This window comes from Gaeumannomyces tritici (genome assembly GCF_000145635.1).
Source record: "Gaeumannomyces tritici R3-111a-1 unplaced genomic scaffold supercont2.3, whole genome shotgun sequence".
Lineage (NCBI taxonomy): Eukaryota > Fungi > Ascomycota > Sordariomycetes > Magnaporthales > Magnaporthaceae > Gaeumannomyces > Gaeumannomyces tritici.
In genome coordinates, this window is record NW_008804547.1 from 3,529,713 (window position 1) to 3,548,810 (window position 19,098).

At 58.5% G+C, this 19,098-nt stretch overlaps 3 protein-coding genes across 3 annotated transcripts; 2 read left to right on the top strand and 1 right to left on the bottom strand.

Moving 5' to 3' along the window:
* Window positions 1–522: 522 nt before the first annotated feature.
* Window positions 523–2,056, top strand: GGTG_06291 (hypothetical protein; the record flags this gene model as incomplete). Its single annotated transcript, XM_009224107.1, has 1 exon — window positions 523–2,056. The coding sequence occupies exon 1, from the start codon at window positions 929–931 to the stop codon at window positions 2,054–2,056; it is 1,128 nt and encodes a 375-aa protein (XP_009222371.1). The 5' UTR covers window positions 523–928.
* Window positions 2,057–9,948: 7,892 nt separating this feature from the next.
* GGTG_06292 (hypothetical protein) lies at window positions 9,949–16,192 on the top strand. The gene is made up of 5 exons (XM_009224108.1): window positions 9,949–11,794; window positions 11,875–11,984; window positions 12,060–13,598; window positions 13,685–14,386; window positions 14,450–16,192. The coding sequence occupies exons 1-5, from the start codon at window positions 10,952–10,954 to the stop codon at window positions 14,901–14,903; spliced, it is 3,648 nt and encodes a 1,215-aa protein (XP_009222372.1). The 5' UTR covers window positions 9,949–10,951; the 3' UTR covers window positions 14,904–16,192.
* A 20-nt stretch (window positions 16,193–16,212) lies between these two features.
* Window positions 16,213–18,565, bottom strand: GGTG_06293 (autophagy protein 5). Its single transcript, XM_009224109.1, has 4 exons — window positions 17,604–18,565; window positions 17,419–17,506; window positions 17,101–17,283; window positions 16,213–16,910 (listed from the first exon to the last, which is right to left on the bottom strand). The coding sequence occupies exons 1-4, from the start codon at window positions 18,117–18,119 to the stop codon at window positions 16,720–16,722; spliced, it is 978 nt and encodes a 325-aa protein (XP_009222373.1). The 5' UTR covers window positions 18,120–18,565; the 3' UTR covers window positions 16,213–16,719.
* Window positions 18,566–19,098: the final 533 nt, after the last annotated feature.

Genomic DNA, 19,098 nt, shown 5'->3' on the forward strand with positions numbered 1-19,098 from the left:
GGCGGCGGCACCTCGGCCTCCCCGTGCGGCGCCCCGACCGCCGCGGCCACCGCCGCGCGGCCTTCCTCTGGCTCGGCCGCTGGGTGGCATAGAGCCGCCAATAAGCGCGCTCGATGCCGAGGATCTGACCTATGGCGCTTGGATTCGAGACCTTGGCTGTTGGCTGATGGCTCGTGTGCTTGATGTGGACCAAGAACAAGAATGTGGTGGGCGTTTTGACCTCTAGTCTTTTTTGTGCTAAAATGCGCCTGCGAAGAAGAAAAAAATGGATGCGATCCGATATGCGACAAACTACCCCACCAGTCGAGCTACCGAGCTCAGTCAGTCAATTTGATGATACAAATCCTCCCGCTGTGACGCGACGCGCCGACTGCTAAAGGTTTTTTTTTCTCTGGGGTTGTTCCAGTGGTGTCGTTCCCCTCCAAAGTTAAGTCAGCAGGGATCTGTGGGGTCTAGGCCCACTAGAAACTAGAACTCCCAACGACGATGTCAGCCGCTTCGATTCGACAACCAACATCAACAGTAGGTCGGCGTTACCAATATTACCAATATTAGCAGTATGCACCTATCAAATGACATCTTGGTACCCACAGACATGAATCGACAACCGCAGCCCTGCTCAGCCACGAGAGTGACCTTTACTGCGCATTCGCTCGTGACCAAGGTGCATGGATATTCCTACTCATACACTACATGATGCCGGTCTCCGCGGGTCGTTGCGTCCAGCCTTTTTTGTCTCATGCGTTTAAGCCCCTGTTCTGTCCAACTCTCCCCCCTTTTTTTCCTGCCAGCTACACCGAGAGAACAAGTTGGCCAGGGCAAACACGGCAGACCATCCTGCCGAGCCTAATCCTACACAGCACAAGCCTCGTAACACCCGAACCTACGAGCAAGCCCACGCAACGCACATGCGCCCGCCGAGATAATAATGCAAGTCACCGCCGCCGCCGCCGCCGCCATGACGCAGCCGCCGCCGCCGCCCACCTTCCCCATCTCCACCTCGGCCCCCGGCGAGGGCGCCATCGTGGCGAGGACGCTGCCCAACGGCGCCACGGGCCTGGAGAAGATGACGTACCAGTACCCGCTCAAGCTCATCTCGCCGCCGCGGCCGGCCGAGCGGCCCAGCGCCCTCGTCTTCCTGCTCTCGTACGGCGGCGGCCTGGTGGCCGGCGACCGCGTCAACCTCAGCGTCGACGTCGGGCCCGGCGCCCGCCTCAGCCTGGTGACGCAGGGCCACACAAAGGTCTTCAAGGCCCCGCCCCTCCCCTCGGCCCCGGGCGTCGAGACGACGCGCCAGCGAATGCGCGCCCGCGTCGCCGGCGCCGGCGCGGGGCTCTGCCTGCTCCCGGACCCCGTCCAGCCCTTCGCCGACAGCATCTACGAGCAGGAGCAGGCCTTCTGCCTCGCCCCCGGCGCGTCCCTGTGCCTGCTGGACTGGGTCACCCAGGGCCGCGCCGCCCGCGGCGAGGACTGGGATTTTGCCCGCTGGGTCGGCCGGAACGAGGTCTGGGCCGTCACCGAGGCCGCCGCCGCCGCCGCCGCCGAGCCCTTTGCCCCCTTCTCGTCCGGTATCGGCGACGGCGACGACGACAACCAAGACAGGAGGCTACTGGTGAGGGACGCCATCGTCCTGGACCGCCAGGGCGCCGCCGCCTACGCGGGGACGCTGAGCGACACGATGCACGGCCACGGCGTCTTCGGCTCCCTCGTGCTCCGGGGCCCGCTGACGCGGTCGCTCGGCGAGTTCTTCATGGCCGAGTTCGCCGCGCTGCCGCGGATCGGGGCGCGGGACTTTGGGGGAGGAGGAGGCGATGGGGACGGGGACGGGGACGGGGACGGGGACGACGACCCGCTCGCGGCCTGGCGCGCCGAGAGGCTGGCCCTGGAGCGGCAGCACAGTGTCCTCTGGACGGCGGCGGCCGTGCGGGGCTGCGTCGTGGTCAAGTTCGGCGCGGCCGAGGTCGAGGGCGGCCGGCTCTGGGTCGGCGCCATGCTCGCGCGCGAGGGGAGCGTGGAGCGCAACTTTGGCAAGGACTCGATGATGTGCGTCCGCTAGGAGGGGAGGGACTGGGGGGGCGGCCATGACGCAACTAGGAGGACGAAGGGGGGTACAGGCAACAAAAAAAGGGGGGGTATGAGGTGTTCAGGATGCTCGGTCTTTCTCCCGGCAGGCATGCAGGCAGGCAGTACTTTTGGCACGTCAGAGAAAACAGCGCGTGACGACACCCTCCCCGTACCGGCCGAACGACTTGCAGCCACGGTATCGAGTGAAACGCAAGCGAACGCCGCAGGGCGGCCGCACAGTCCTCTTGGGCATCGCCCACTCGACGCCAACATCCTCCTCGGAGGTGCTTGCAACATGCGATTCTGGCGATATGAGATTTCCGGCGGAGGGCGGAGGAATGCGAGACGCGAGAGGGAAAAAAAAAAGGGAAGGGAGGCGCCGGAAGGTCAGCAGCCAGCCCCTCCTGCATGTCGCTTGTCACGGTCGCAGCTGCATGGCGTAAGCTTCCTTGTGGTAATATATCATATTATACACACATGCGCGCGCGCGAGCGCAGGTGCTCGAGACAGACGAGACTTGCATCAGACCCGGTTTCAGCAGCCCGTCTGCGTTGGTTCTCCCCTTTGTTGTAGTTGCGCGCGCGCGCTCAGTCCTCCGGCCCGGGCCGTGACGGTCGATCAGGGCGAGAAATTGGACGGCGCCGAGTTCGGGCCGGCCATGGTTGAGGCTTTTCACCTTCACGGCGCCAGAAACAGTCGCCTGCTTCCTCATGCTTGCAGCATTCCTGCGTGGCGTGGGCGCCAGGGTGATGTTGGCGTCATCACCCGTTGAGATGGGGAAATAAGGAAATAGATACACCCATAACGTTAGGGCATGGCAGGTTACCCACCTCCCCTGTGCTTTGGGCTCGCCGCATGAGTGTTGCTCGTGCCCTTGTCGCCTTACCGGGCGGTGGCTGGTTCATGTGTTGACATCTCCTGCAGGAGGTACGGCTTGCATGGGCATACCTCAAGGTCACTTCCTCTCTTATCTCACTCAACCCCAGGGGTCTTGGCTTGGGCCGGGATGCATGGTGCATATCGTCTCCTCCAACCTTGACTGCCTTGCAGTGCCCATGCATGTCCCCAGGACCACGCAGCGAATCATATACATCATTTACGTGTAGGGTAGGCATCTTACTCGGGCCCGTCGCGAGGGGGACCGGACGCGCGGGAGGAAGGTTTGAACGGACAGGTGTGGCCTCACGAGCGCGGACGAGAGAGACATGGAACAAGAGTGTTCCGCTCTGACGACGACGGCGACGACGAGGCTGAGCCCGTGAGGGAGGGGGGGAGAGAGCAGCCAGCGCAAAGCACGTGCGCGACGGGGCGCAGTCCCCTTCCATACCTACGTAGCAGCCACGCCAGCCCAGCCTAGCCCAACGCAGCCGTGCAGCAGAGACCGAGTGCAAACAGCGAGCGCAGCCCCGCTGAACGGCGCGTCACACGCGCGCCAGGCTAATCGGGGGCGGACGTTGCACGCACCTATGTGAAAGTGGTAGCAACAGCAGCAGCAGTATGCTGGGGAGGGGGAACACGATGGATGTGGTAAGGGGAGGGATCTGGGAGAGAGGTGGTTGGTTCGTTGGCTCTGATTGGCCTGGTCGCGAGGGGGGCCGTGCAACTTTTTTTTTCCCCCATCCTCAGCCCAGCTCTTCCCAATGCGCTCACCTTGGTGCGATTACGGCAGGCCATTCATTGGCTGTGGCCTCGTGAGTCCACGAGGCTTACCGGGGGCGCGACGTTCCGTGTCTCCTCGGGAGGGAGGGAGGGAGAGAAACACCACGCGCGCACGTACATGGTGGTCTAGAAGGAGGAGGGAATGGAGAAAGAAGGAGAGGAAGAAGAAGCTACGCAGAACAATACATCTTTCCGGTGTTACCTCGGCCGCCTCCCTCTCCTCTTTCAGAGTGACACCGAGCGCGCACTCTCTCTCTCGCACGCTCGCACACAAACGCCTCCTTTCCTCCCCTTCTCCTCCCCTTCCCCTCCCCTCTCTTCTCTGCCTCCTCTTTTCTCCCCAAGCCACCATCGCACAGGAGGGGGCACGAGGCTTTTGGCAGATGGCCACCACTGACCTGTGCAAGGCCTGCTCGAGGAAAGGAGCATGAGAGGGATGAGTGTGCGTGGGTGGACGTGGTGTGACATCGAGATCATGTATGGGCGGGGGAAATAAAAAAGCAAGAGTGAGCGAGAGAGACGAGAAGTGCGCGAGCGTGCCTTGCTCCACACGCGCAATATGTGACACGTTATTAATAGCCCTCTGCCCATTATCAGGAAACCCATCCATGTCGGCCGCTCAGGGCGGCCGCCAAGCAGGCACCAGGTCGCGGCGTTGGGAGCAATGTCCAAGGGAAAAGGAGAGGAGAGGCCACCAAAGATGCCCTGTCTTCCCCAGGAGTTGGCGGTTTCGTCGTTCTCGACTTTCTCACCTTGCCTTGACCTTGACGGACGATAATCGCCGGGAACACAAGCACACAAATGCGCAAACACCAACCCACATCGGGTAGGGGGAGGAACGAGTTGCCCAAAGCGGAACATGCACCGTAAAGACGCACCGCACCCCTCTCACATTGCAGTCTGGAGGGGACGGGATGTGAATCCCTCGAGGGGTGGGTGGCCCAACACCGAATCCATCTCTGGCCCGGCTGTTCGAACCGAGTGAGGAAAGGCGCATTCTGTCAACCGAGAAAGCTTACAGCCACCAAAAGCATCACTTGGCGTGACTTGGTGGTGGCGGCGGTTGCTCGCTCTCGCTGGCGGGTCTCCCATCCTGGCCAGGTCGCATCCACTTTTTCTTCTTTCCAACCGTGCCCTTTTTTTTCTTTTTTCTTCTTTCTTTCGCACCTTATCAATCAGGTCCTGTTCCCTCAAAGCCCCATGTTGCGCAATCCCTGGTAGCTTCACGGGCTCGAGATTTTCAGGCCTCAGGGTCCCAAGATATCGGGCATCATGATCTGCCGGGCTGCACCCACACAAACCGGATGGGAAACAACGAGGCCTTTTTTTTTTTCTCCACCACAAGGGGGTGGAATGACCCATGTCCATGTTCGCGACCCCGCCAGGAGAGGAGAGTAGAAAAAAAAATCTTCAGTGGATGGAGATGGAAATACGCGGATGGATAGTGCCGGAAAAAAAGAAGACCAAACAACAAAAGGGGGTGAAAGAAAGGGAAAAAAGCTCAACCGCGCCGCGCGCGTCGCATGAGTCGATGCGATGCCCCCCCGACCGAACCGCCATTCTGGGATGGGCGGCGACCCGCAAAAATGCCCTGTCGGTGGGGGTGCAAACTCATCACGTGTGGGTCGGTATCCTGCTGGGGCGAAGTGGGAAAAAATCCTCCCCCCGAGCTTGGCGGCGCCGGAAACCCGTCAATGTCTGGGCAGAAGCCCACAGCACCAGAGTCAGGGGTTGGAAAAGAGGAGAAAGCGAAGGGGGAGAAGAAAAAACCTGTCGGACGCGGCTCTGCGGTTGGAAGTCTGGTTAGGTGGCCAAGTGGCTGGTCCCCCTCCCTCCCTTCACCATGCGCCGGGTTCGTGGAGTGCGTGGCAATAATAGTGGCGTGTGCTGCACGCGCAGACCACGCCCCTTGGCGTATGAGGGTTATTATTTATTTATTTTTCAATCATCTACGTCGATTCCTTCTGTAGTACTACTGCGTCACCACGGCACTAACCTGCCTTCTCCTCCTCTCCGTCGGTGTGGACCGAGCCCATCGCGCCCGGCTAACATGAAGCCCTACTATTGAACAAAATCCAAAGTGCATATTGCCAGGCGTGGTAGCGACAACCCAACGGCTCTGTTCGTCTCATGGAAGTTGGTTGATACAGCGACGGGTACCTGTTTGTTTTGGTCCACCCCCGAGGATTCCAACCTAGAGCGTCCCGGCTACTTGGATCACTAAAAGCCAGCCCCGCGTCCATGGAAATTCGGCAAAAGCCTCCCTTCACCGGCAGCGTCCAATCATCGACCGTATCTCACCTCCCACCGTCCAGCTGTAGCCCGGGATGTGGCTCGACAGCGAGAAGAGCATGGAACCGGACGCATAAAGGTGCATTTTATTTATTGACTTGTGCAACCAATCTCCCGCTGGTGGATTGTTAGAGGCAGCCAAGGAAGAGTTGGTAATAGAGCATGCGCAGATGCAGGCCAAGGCATTAGGCGAGCGAACAGATGTGCGCCCGAGGTCTCACCTCGGTGAGTGTCGAATCAAGTGCATTCTGCCAGTCTCAAGCGTCTGGCGCATAACAAACTGGTCCCTGCTCCATGCACCGAGGCCGGCAAGCGAAGGGGGGCGCTGATGCAGGATGCCAAGGAACAGCCAGGTCGGTATGCTCACCGGTCTCGCCCGCCTTTTTCGGGCAGTTCCACCCCCTCCAATTTTTTTTTTTTTTTGGTAGGGGGGTCGGTCAAGGCAGAGATTGAAGTGGAGCAGGCAACTCGGTCGGGTCGGTGAACGGCTGGCACCTCGGGTCGGCTAAAACAAGCCAGGCCCACAGTGACTGCATCCGATTCAGGGTGCCTGGCCTGCAGCTGAAGTGCAGCTGGACCAGGCTTGCAAAATTGGCGGGAGAGTGGGCGGACAGCAGCCATGGCTGCAAAACGCAGCCGAGCACATGTCAGATACATACCAGATACGCCCATGCATCGAACAAACAACACGGCCGGCGCGGAGAATCGGCGCAGCGACCCAGCTTCCATACAGAGAGGGAGAGTCGTGGGGATCATCGTCTGCGTCCTCACGGATTACGGCCTAGCGGTAATGCCGCCGGCGATCGGGCATGCAAACATCCAGCAGGCGGGCGGGGGAGGGAGTCGGATGACCCTTTTTGGCCTCCCGTCCACTCTTCTTCTTGGTCGTCCCCATTTCCGCTCCCTTCTTCCCGTCCGTAAAATTTGCTTCGCTCTGCCGCCCGCCGAGCCCTGGCCCTCGGGACGAAAATACCCCGCCATTGTCGAGCCTTCGTGTACGTAACGTAGCAGCCAATTTCACAGCCTGTGGGCGACAAAAGGACGCTGGCGGTTGCTAGCAGGGAAATGTGATCCTGGGAGGAAGCCGGCAGCGGGAGCTGGCGCCAATCCATATCGAGAAGGCCGGGCTGTCGGGCTACTGTGTAGCGCGTTCGTCTGAAGTCCTAGTCTAGGAAAAGGTGAGCCTGCGCAAACCCAGTCCGCAAGGATGCAAACTACCCAACACGAGACACACCAGAAGGGCGAAAGACGGCAATCTGCTGGCGGGAGGGGGGTGTTTGCATGGCAAGCAAGTCCCTGGGAGTGTTTGTTTTCAAGCACGGTGCGTTCCTTCGTTGTGTGTGCCTGTGTGCCTGTATGTGCACGCGAGCTCTCAAGTGCCCGTTCGAACCAGCCAGGTGCCCGGCGGATTGGTTTCCCATTCTGGTCCGTCGTCAGCGTAAGGCTTCTGGACCAACAATCTGGTGTCCGTGGTTAGCTGGCGCATCACGACGAGTTTTTGCGTCGGCACGCCTGCACGGATTCTTTTTTTCCTTTACGACTCCAGGGAGGGGTCGTTTTGGTGGAGAAGTCGAGGGCCAACTCGGCCGCAGTGGGCGTGCCTCTCTCTCCGGTTGGCCACTCAGGTGGACGGAGTGATCTCCGCCGCCGCTTGTTTCGAAATCATGGCATGGGGGTGCCGAAGCCTTCAAATCCACGCGATCCTGGATGGAAAAGAATTCTTGTTTGGGCAAGAGATCAGCCTCGACCCAAGACGCTGTCGGGCTTTGCATTGGTTTCCAGGTGGGGCGATTGATTAGGGACGACAGTTGAGACTGCCGTCCATGCTGTCCATCTTCGTCACGTCGAGGAAGGCGCTGTGGACGGCTGCCTCACTGGCCTCTTTTTCCTCTTCTGCTTCTTTCGCTTTTCAAGGCTCCCTCCCACAAGGGCTGGTTCTATGATTTTTGTGCTACTGAATGGAAACAAACACACGCACATCTGCTGGTGGAGGTCTCCCGTGCCTACCTTTGGCACGGTTGGTACTTTCGTAGCGGATATGCGTCGGTTTCACAGACCGATCAAACGATAACTGCCCACAGCTCCCGCCGGTGCTGGCGCATAGGTACATCCGTTGGTTGGGGTACATAGGTGCACATTGCGCATCCTGGGGAAACGCTGTGACTGCGGGGGATCACTCGGCAGAGATCATGCGCATATAATGTGCCAAACCTACATTGCCTAAACATGGCGAACCCATTGGGCAACTCGTGAGGTTTGTGAGCGTGATGCACCTGGATTCGGCCTAACCCGCCACTGCCCGCGCACATTGGGCCTCACTCGTTTTCGCATGGGTGTACCGGCATGGGGCGGGCGGGAGTTGGAGATTGAAGATCTTGGGGGCAGGGATGGGAACTGCCATCCCAGCCTCTGCAGCACAGTCGAATCCGACCGCCCTAGGTACCGACGGGAGGACATACCTAGGTGTCTGCCTAGGGACAGAGGCAGGGCCCTAGGTACACGGTACTGTCCCCGCCAGGCAAGTGCAAAGTCACAGCAAGTTGCGACTCTGCATGGGGAGCTGGCGCAGCACGAGCCCGATGGTTGGTTCGCCCCGGTTTGGGTTGGGAACACCACCTGGCCTGGCCGCCCATCCACCCACCTTGCCGCAGCTCCCAACGGTCCAAACAAACGTCCCGCGCGCCCATATGGGGCGGAAGCAAAGGTAACCTCGGGATAAAAACCAATACAGGTGTCGAATCACACAGGATCAAGCTCTTGCACCGCGTGGTAGGCTGAGACAGCCCCGCCCGGCTTGCAGGACGCCTGCTGTGTGCCAAGCCTGCGTGCTTTGCCTTATCAATCGAGTCTCGGCCGTTTGTGCTGCAGCCGCCCTTTTGCTTGGGCTGCTCTGCGTCGCCCCAACGTGCTGTGGGGTTGCGGAATGGAAGTAGAGAACGATAAGGGTGAGGAGGGTATGTGACGAGAGGATACAACCAAAAAAAAAAACACATAAAAAAAGGATACAAGAAGAGCGAGGCACAAGGCGGGGAAGACACAACGAGCCGTTCTGGAAGGGAGAGCTCTCATGTGCTGCAGCAGGTATTTTGGAGCCAAAGATGGGCGGTGGATGGCGGCCCACCTCGTCCGCACCAGTTGGAGTTTTTTTTCTTCTTTCTTTTTTTTCTTACCTTCTCTCCGGGCGCGAGAGATCACCTGGAGCACGGACCAGGTTGGAGGTCATCGAGCTAAACAAGCTGCCCGCTTTTGCAAGCTTCCCCACCCTTTGCTGCCATTGGCTGCTGGGGCTCCCTAGCTTCTCGCGCCTCGCACACCCTTGACAGTGCTTATGAAACCAGCGCCCTCAATCCCTGGATGGGGGACCGTCGACGGTCCGGGCGGGCCTTGTCCCCAGCCTGACCCTTTGCACCTCGTTTGCCCACCACGGCCAAGCCTTCAGCAAATGGCCACACACCCACACACACACCCACAGTCGCACCCACACCCACCTCAGCGCGCGTGCAGCCACACAGACAGACGACAGACGCAGCAGAGACACCACTCTGTCGCCGCAGGTACTTGGTCCAGCTGTATCCGTACCTGGACACGCCCGCCTGCAGAGCTCTTGGACAGTGCGTCGAACAAGGCTATCCAGGTCGCTGTTCCCGGTCCTAGGTAACTCGACCCTGGACTGCCCCATGTGGCTGGGTCCATCTGGTGACCCAGACCCGAAAGGGGAGGAGTCGAGGAGAAAAAAAAAAAATTGAGAGCAAGGCCCAGGGTCATGCCGACTGACCGCCCGCTCTAGCCGATGAAATCCACACGTTCCTTTCAATCGAGTCGCGCAACCGGGGGCCACTAACTCCCCAGTTTTTATTATTATTTTCTCTCAAATTTTTTTCTCATCCCCTCCTCTCAAGACACGCCGCCGTCGCTGCTGCTCCTGCCGCCTCTGGTGACGAGATTCAAACTCGCGCAAGCCTCACCCCTCCCCCCTGGCAGTCGACGAGTCGCGCCGCCCACGGCGCTTTTGCCATCCCAAGGGTTTTTTCTCGGTTCTTTCTTTTTCTTTACGTCAGTTCCCAGGGGTAGTGCAAGCAGGCAAAAGCCGGCTTGTAGGCCTGTCAGTCACACACGGCCACCCGCTACCTAGCCAGCCAGAGCCCGGGTCCTGGTTCCCCCATCCCAGCGCGCGCGCCCGTGACGGTCTGGCATCCAGCAGCACCTTTCGCCCCAGCAGCACCTTTCGCCCCAGCCGCTTGCTTGCTGCTGATCCTTCTCGAACTTTGATCTCGAGCGCTCCCGGTGCGACGGTACCTTGGATCGAAACCTCGGACCTCCAAAAAGACGCACGCCGTTTCTGTCCCGACGAATCGCGACCCACGTTCCTGGCTCATCCATCAGCCCCTGCCGAGCGCAAGAAAAAAAAAAAAAAGGTCACCCCGACGAATACGTACCACAGACCACAGACGGCACCTACTCCTCTGGCTGCCCTGCCCACCCGTGGAGCCCGACCATCTCGCCGCCGGACAGCTTCCATCTCCCCCAACGGCCAATAGGGCACGTCTTTGCATCGAGAACTTTCCTCCTTCCCCCTTCGTCGCGCGAGCCCCTTCGGACGAGCTTTACCTATCCGGACACGCACACCCCCCCTGTCCCCCATTCCCCCCCTGTACTTGTTAATCATTTTATCTTTTTTTTTTCCTGCTCCTTCTCGCGGTGTGTACACTCCCGAGGTATTTGCGGGTATATGTTCGAAATCTGGTGGCCCAGTCCTTGTCCACCATCGAGCCGGCTGCCCGGCCTTGCCTGCTGACGAATTTCGTCGGAGCTCTCATGGCCACCGCACGCGCACCTTCTGTCTGACGTCTGTTGTCTCGCTGGAGAAGCCTCTGCCGTGCCTCGACCGTGTTTATGCGCACGCCTCCAGAGCGGCCTGCTGCTCACGGTCAGAAGCATGGACCAAGGGCCAGAGAACAAGCGACCACGGCTGTCCAACAACCCGCCATCTTGGTCGAATTCACATCATGGCGTCTCGCTGCCCCATCCTGCTCCAAGAGAATATCAGCCACCTCCACACCACTTCTCGCGCGACCTCCCTCCTCACCCGCCTCCTCATCAACCCCCTCCACTGAACACCAATCAGCACTTTGACGACCGACGTCGCCATGAGCAGGACCACTATCCCCAACGACAGGATCACCGCCAACCGCCTCCATCGCCCGCGCATCCTCCACACTACACCCAGGCATACTCACCTCGCGAGCCGACCAGCGGCGTGAAGAGGGATTTCGACGAGCTCCCTCAGCTGCGCAGACCACACTCGACCGGCGCACCCGATCCTAACGTGCCGGGCACTCCCCTAGGCCATCCTGCGCAGCCTCCACCGCACTCTCAACATCCACCACCACACCCGCAACAACACCCTCCTCACTCTTCGCAGCAGTCACCCATGGAGGACAGGAGGCATATGAGCTTCGACGGCGGCCCGTCGCCGCAGATGTACCACCACAGGCCACCAAGCTATCCGCCGCAGACTCCGCACCCGCACCCGCAACCGCCGCCACTCCCGCAGCAGCAGCAGCAGCCGCAACAACAACAACAACAACAACAACAACAACAGCAACAGCCGCCGCCGCCACAGCCTCAGTCTCAGTCTCAGCCACCACCACAAACGCCCTATGAGCCGTCACCGCAGATGTATAGCTCCGGGCCACCTAGCGCAGGCCCGGAAGGGCTGTACATGGCTACATATTCGTCATCAGCAGCAGCCAAGCGGAAAGCTCAGCGTGCTTCTCAAGTAGGTGTTGGACGGCATACAGCGCGCCGTCGTAAAAGCTCATGCGCTGTAAAATACATGCTGACGCTTTTCAACCACAGGCTTGTGAGAACTGCAGGCAGCTCAAGGCGAAGTGCGACGAGACCAAGCCTTGCAAAAACTGCAGGGAAAAGAAGACGGAATGCAAATACCGCGATCCTATCCCTAAACAGTAAGATTTGCCATGGGACGCGCAAATAGGTATTCCGACGGATCTTGCAATGCTGACACGCTTCGAACGCGACAGGTCAGATAAGGTCCAGGTCGAGGTCCTGGAGGGCATCAATAACTTGAAAGACAGTTTGGAATTGATGGTCCGGACTTTCGAAGCAAGATTCGAAAGGCTCGAAGCGACGCTGAAGTTTGACCACCGGCCAGACGACATCAAGAAGGAGCCGGTGGAGATGGACGAGTCGGCATCACAATCACTGGCCACCGAGCCGCTCAACCCCGACATCCCGATTCCTTCGGTCCAGGACGACGACGGCCAAGATGAGACCATGGCCGAGGCACCGCCTGCCGACGAGGTAGAAAAGGATGCGGATTCGGACAGCGAGGAACAGCTAGACATGCCCCCTCGCTCTCCCCGCTCACCCGTGCCGCCCGGAAAGCCTGCGATTCCAAGCAAGCACACCACGGGCGCAGGACTGCTCCTGAAATGGCCGGCGGTTGCTCACATGATGGGAGATCTTTTGGAAAGGGAGGAAGGCATCAACACGAAGCATTTACACGAATTTCCACTAAAAAACGAGGAGGAGAGGGGCCTGCTGCACATCTACGGCTGCGGAGAAGGTCGGGGTGAGGGCCGCAGGAAAGCCAACAGGGACTCGGGTCTTCACAGTAGAGACTCGATGATAGACATTGGGAGCATCCCCGCCGGACCGGAATCGCCAGACACGGGTCCTTCGCCCTCTCCGAGCAACGACTGGGGGCACATCGGTGGGTTTATCGGGGACACTCCCCAGGCCGTCACCTCGGTGGACGGAAAACCGACGCGGGGTACCACCGGGGAGCTGGATCTCGATCCCGCAACTGTTCGGAGGCTGGTGCAGAGCTACGAGGACAACATCCAGAACATGCACCCAATCATCCTCAAGAATGACCTGCACGGCATAGTCAACAAGTTCCTCCTTGGCCTGGGCTCTGCCGTCCTGACGAAGCCGACCAACAAGGTTGCGGGTGTTGCCATGTTCGCCAACACTGGCATTCCCGTCGACGAGATCGGTCAGAAGCGGAAGAGGGGCGGCTCGTCCGATGGCGGCCCCGAGCCCGGCTCGCCCCCTCTGAAGGTGCAGCGCATGTCGCGTCACATCCAAACGGCCGTGGTGCTTTGTGTGCTCGCCCTCGGCAAGATCTGCCTGCACAAGGAGGCACTTCCCGACGTGGTGCCCAGCGCTGAGCCCATGGGCAGCGGATCGTCATCTGTGGGCCGAAATGGTACGCCACCCTCGCCTCCGGCTCATGGATCGCCCCCGGCCATGACGGTGCATGCGATCCTCTCGCCTACGGCCGACCCTGTAAGGGCAGGGCCGACCAGCCGGCGGTCGTCTTTTGAAGGACAGAGCTCATTTAAAGTGCAAGCGAAGAGGAATATGGATGTTATCCCTGGACTGGACTACCTCGCTCTCGCGACCGACATTATCGGCAATCAGGTCGGCGGAAGCACTTTTTGGCACATCTACGCGAATTTGTTGGCTGGTCTTTATTACGGACAGTTGGGTCGGGTGCTGGAGAGCTATTCGCACATCTTGGCTGCGTCGATGAAAGTGCAGCAGCTTATGAGAGGGTAAGTCATGGCATCGTGATCTGCCCACAAAAGTCGCCCAGCTACCTGCCTGTGTATGTGCTAACCTTGTGCAACCATGTCCGCAGCGAATTCGGCCGCCTGATCGATGGCCACACGAAGGGGGTTCCCCAGAACTCGGCTGCCGACACGCGCTTCTTTTTTCTGTTTTGGTCTTGCATGCAACTGGAGAGCGACATCATCGCCGAGCTGCATCTCCCGCAGTCTGGAATTCTGACATACGAGGAGAATTTCCCACTCCCTCCACTCAGCGGCGCCATGGCAAACGGCATCGACGAGCGTGTGGCCAAGAGCTACCTTGGCCAACTGTACTTGCGAAAGCAGCTAAACAAGGCGCATACCCTCCTTTACGGCGACCGAATCGAACGCTCGCACTACCGCGGCATGCTCGATATGATCCAGCAGCTGTCAGACATGATCGATCCCAACCTCTGGGTTGCGCCCGTCTTCAAGTTCGATCCCGAGAACGACCCGCCGGCCACTGAGATTCTCGATGCGCGGTTGCGGGCCAAGTACTGGGGTGCCACAAACATCATCTGCAGGCCCATTATCAAGTCCATCCTAAACTCCAAGTTCAAGGAGCAGCGCAGTGACAACCCAGAGGAAATAGACTGGACGGATCCCATCAACGAGGTTGTTGATCCCAACGACCCGATAATCCTCAACTATGCCAAGAAGGGTATCCGGGCTCTCATCGAAAGCACCAAGGCCTTCTACGGCCTGAGGGAGCGGCGGTTCATCATCACCAATGTGTTTGGTACTGCTCATGCGTAAGTACAGCTGCAGCGTCCATGTCCCACTTCCTCGGGTGCTCTGCTAACACTGTTTTGTAGGCAATGGGGTAACATAATCACTCTCGCTGCCGTCTACCAGGACCAACACCTCCGTGCCTTCATAAATCCTCTCGAGCTCAGCACTCTCTTCCAGCGAACCATTGAATTCCTTCAAACCGTTGCGCACCGCACGAGCGCCCTGACCATCGGGCTGAACCTCCTGATAGGCCTCAGGGACAAGCTCGAATTGCCGCCGCCCCCCATCATGCAACCGGGCGCGAACACCAGCTTTTCGAGCACGACCAGCAACCACCAGGCCCCGACACCGAGTCCGAGCACCCCGCTCCAGGAGACACCCACGTCGTATGGAGGCATCTTTCCCCACCAGTACAGCGGGCAACCGAACCAGCACCAGGGACAACAACAGCAAGGACAACAGCAACTGCACGGACCACAACAGTCGCACCAATTCGCCTCCCCGAAAAACCTGTCCCAGGACAGCCCCAAGCCGTGAAGGGCTGCGCCGGAGCTCGCGGCGTGCGAACTTGACTGGCCGCCACCCGAGGGAAGCGCCTGCGCGGAGAGTGCAGGCGCCGGTCTTTGGGGTGGGAGGAGCCTTGGTATAGCCAGTCATGTAACCACGCCTCTGCTCGTATCCATCTCCTTTCTCCTCTAGGCGGCATAATCGTGTACTTTAAGCGACAGCGAAAGATACTGGGGGGGAGGCCGGCCATGCTTGGATTCGGCATACCCCTTGCACATTTTACCTTTTCGTCTGTGATTATTGGCTAATTCTTGTTGATAGTTTTGACATGTCAGATCGGACTGCATATCCTGGCTACCTTGGCTTTGATTTTTTTTTTTTTTCAGGTTCTTATTTTTCCCCCTGCATCAATCTTGGTTTTTACAGGTCTATCTCGCAGGCTTTTCTTTTTCTCTTCACATCTCGCACTCGCTCGCGCGTTTCTGTTGCTGTCTCTTTACCTTTTCCCTCATGATTTGAACACTTCAAAGCAAACGGCATGGCATTATTATATCATCGTCATTATCATTTCAGGCGAAGAAAGCCCAGGGCGGGAGGGAAATTAACGGGGGAAATACCAAATGAGCGCAAAGATACTCTTTTGTTTCTCATTCTATCTACTTTATTAGTATTATCTAAGTCGTCCTTTTTTTCGACGTCCCTTCTTCCATGTTCTTGGTCAAATACCATCTCGATGGCGATGTGGGTCCTTGCTTTTTTTTTTATAGGGCAGCGGCCATTTTTGGCGCTATACTTTCCATCGTCTTTTGAGGGTCTCCGCAGCTGTCGTTGCTTTTCTGGTCAATTCCTCGTCTTCATTGGCTAACATTTTTTTTCCCAACTACTCTTTTCCGTCGTTTGTCGTCGGCTAGCATGGGATAGCAAGGGGGGTTCGGGCTTTTCGGGGGCGAAGGGGTGGTTGGTGACGGGGCCGCATGGGATGGGGAAGAAGCAAGTTCCGACCTCGCGGCACACGATGGGAGGCCGAGGATCTGTGTGTACGTGTGTGAGTGGGCGATTTGGGCCCGCGGCCTCTGGGCCTGCAGCGGCCAAATGTACCTTTTTCTTTCCTTTCTTCCTATCCGCCGCTTCTCTAGCGCCGCGTTTGGCGTTCGTAAATAGTTGGATGTCCTCGCTGGGTAAATCTCGACAAGATGTCATTAGCCCGTTTACTTGTCGCAACTGCCCAGTCAGACCCGGCCGGTCTCCATTGTCTCCACAGTTGGCGTTGGGCTTCACCAATGCCATGTAGGCCGACAGGCTTATTAGTCTCATTCACTTCCATTGGTTACAGCTTCACCTCGATGTGTGATCATTGCTTTCATTCGCCATCGGGACGAGACTCGTATTCTCGACAGCTACTGGGAAAGCTGCCACGAGTGAGAAGATGATATACATGCAAGTACCGCTTCGAGAATGGACGAGCCGGACCAACTAGATGCTGGATGCCTACCAGTCACCAGACCCCACCCGCTCAAGAAACGCCCGGTCCGGATGTTGTATGAGATATGACAAGATGAAGACACACGAAAAGAACCAAGTCGCTAGAGAAACAAGAAAATCCCAGACCAAATGCTATATGATATGTGACGAGACGCGCGGCTGGAATTTCAGAGAGGAAGGCGGCAACCGAAGATGGAACGCGGGCACCTAGCCCCTCGGCGCTAGAACTGACACGCACTACCCCCCCGGTTCCACCGCTCTACGCCGCCGTCATGCATCTTCCGATCCATATCGCCACCCGGATTGTTTGCAAGTGCCGAACGCCCCCTGTCTGCCGGCGGGGATCGATCAAATCAAAAAAAGATCATAACAGAACGACGGTCAGGCAGAGCCAGCCGTCCGGGTAGGCGGCCTCGCGCATGAGGGCCTCGAGCGGGGCCGAGAAGGGCACGGGGGCGCCGTGGAGGATGACATTTGCCAGGACCGGGTCGCGGCTGCTCGGGAATAGCGTGGGCAACAAGCTTCTAAGTGCAGTACCTAGAGTTTGTGGAGTTTCTAATAAGAGGAGGGGGGAGGGTAGGGAGAGGTGGGAGAAGAGGGAATGAGAGGAATCAAAGTTAGCAAGTTATCCCTACACGCAAAAGGCTCGATCCATGGGCCTAGTCCAATCTACACCGCCACATAATTTGAATGAAAGTGGAAAGAAGAAATGGAAGAAGAAAAAAAGACGACGAGGTGTGCTCACTGTTTGCTATTCGTGGCGCAACCAGGGCCTGCATGACGCGAAACGAGCCGGCAGCAGCCGGTGTGGTGGTTGCGGGGCTGCTCGGTGAAGAAGAGGGTATGTATATGCGGATGGGGACATGTTTAAGCGGCGTTGGCGCGTTCAGCAGCTGGTTGTTGATTCTGGCAAAGGTGGCGTAGTCCCCTTTTTTTTCATTTTTTTTATTTTTTTTTACGTCTCAGCGAATCAGCATGCCTTGCCGGCAGAGTGCCAGGGATGATGGGATGGGACAAGGGGGTCATCCTCCTTTCTCCCAAGGCAGCTCCGGGGAATCCTTACCGTCCTGGACTGCATTCCACAGGGCCGTAGTATCATCCTTTGACATGGACATGATCTGTTTTGCGTGGCCGTTCCGGAGGAAGTCGGCCTGTTGCGGCGAATGCCGGTTGGTTAGCTGGAAAGATACCCGCCAAGGGGCTACTGGAGTGCAGCATGTCTTGTTTTTTTTCTTTCCAGACACGAACCTCCTTTGCGCCGTTGAGGAACGTGTCCCCGATATGCCACCCCTCACCCTCGTCGGCGACGAGCCGCCACGGCAGGGCCTGGGGCCGGTAGAGGTCGACGAGCAAGCCGACGGGCAGATTGCGCAGCTGGACGTCCTCGTGGTGGAAGCTGGAGCAGGGGCGGCCAAAGTAGGCGGCCAGGCGCGGCAGCAGCAGGGCCAGGTAGCCGAACCTGGGCACCGAGGCCACGAAGGGGGCCGAGGACGGCAGCGAAGCGTGCGTGATGTGAACCGGCACCGTCAGCTTCCAGAGCGCGCTCGGGATGGTCGTGGCTACTGTTGCGGCGGCGGCCGGGCTGTCGGGCCGAGGACTGCTGCTGCTGCTGCTGCTGCTGCCGCCGCCACCGCCACCGCCACCGCCGGCGGGCCGTGGGGCATAGAAGGCCATGGGGTCGTGTTTTCTGCCCTGCGCCTGAACTACGATGAGATGTGTGGTTGCTGCTGCTTCTGGGCTGCAGGTGGCAGAGCCGGCGCTCATGCAAAGATGGCGGTCAGCTCGACTGCCGACTCAAGGCCGCAGGACGATGGAGCAGTGAGGGACAAGGGGGAGGGATGACCCCCTTCGCTCTGGCTGCCACACCGACCGGCCGTTCGTGCTTGCAAAATGCGATTCGCCTGTCGGGGGTGGCGCCTTCAGAGGCCGTCCTCAGCCCACCAACAAAACCCCCCCGCGGCCGCGACGGATCTCGTTTGCCTCTTCCGGGACTTTCTTGCTTTTTCGAGGCGGTGTGGCAGGCAGCGGACTTTTTCTTTTCTTTTTTTCCCCTTTTTCCTTTATCTCACTCTCTTGGGGATCGTCGGGGAGCAGCGAAACGAGGACCGTGGCAAAGCGCGGCTGAGATTACGGGACAACCGGGGTGGGAAGCAAGCAATGTGAGGGGCTGCCCGCCTGAGCTAGCCTAGGAAGATCCGCTTTTTTTTTATCCGTTAACATTGAGAGTCAAACAAAGCGCAGCCCACTGGCGGGCCCATCGTGCATATGCAGAAGCGAGTTGAGGGTCCTGGGGTTCTCTGAAGATGGAAGCTTGGGTTCGTCGGAGCTGGGTTCGAGCTAGCTGCTTTGGGCGGAGGGGTCTAGAGGTACCTATCTAGTCCAGGGAGCTCTGTCCATCCTCCTGTCAGCGCGGGGTAGCACAGGTCCCGCTCAGGGAACGCTCGATAACGATAAAGCTTCATGGAAGGCAGCCCGGTTTCTTTCCCGGACTGCCTGATGCGGTAAGAAAATAACTTGAAAAAGACAGCCCATGCGCCCTTCCTTCTTCCAGCTGTTGCAGATCTTCCTCCTCCCTACACTAGCACCAACCTCCAAAAAAAATCCGCACACGCTATATTTTTCCCCACCCAAACTCTATAGAAAAAAAACATCAAGAGAAAATCAATTCAATTGATTGCAATGCCTCGTTATCATAACACACGCCTCGGATCCTCTCAAAAATTACAAAGGGCGAAGGGAAAAT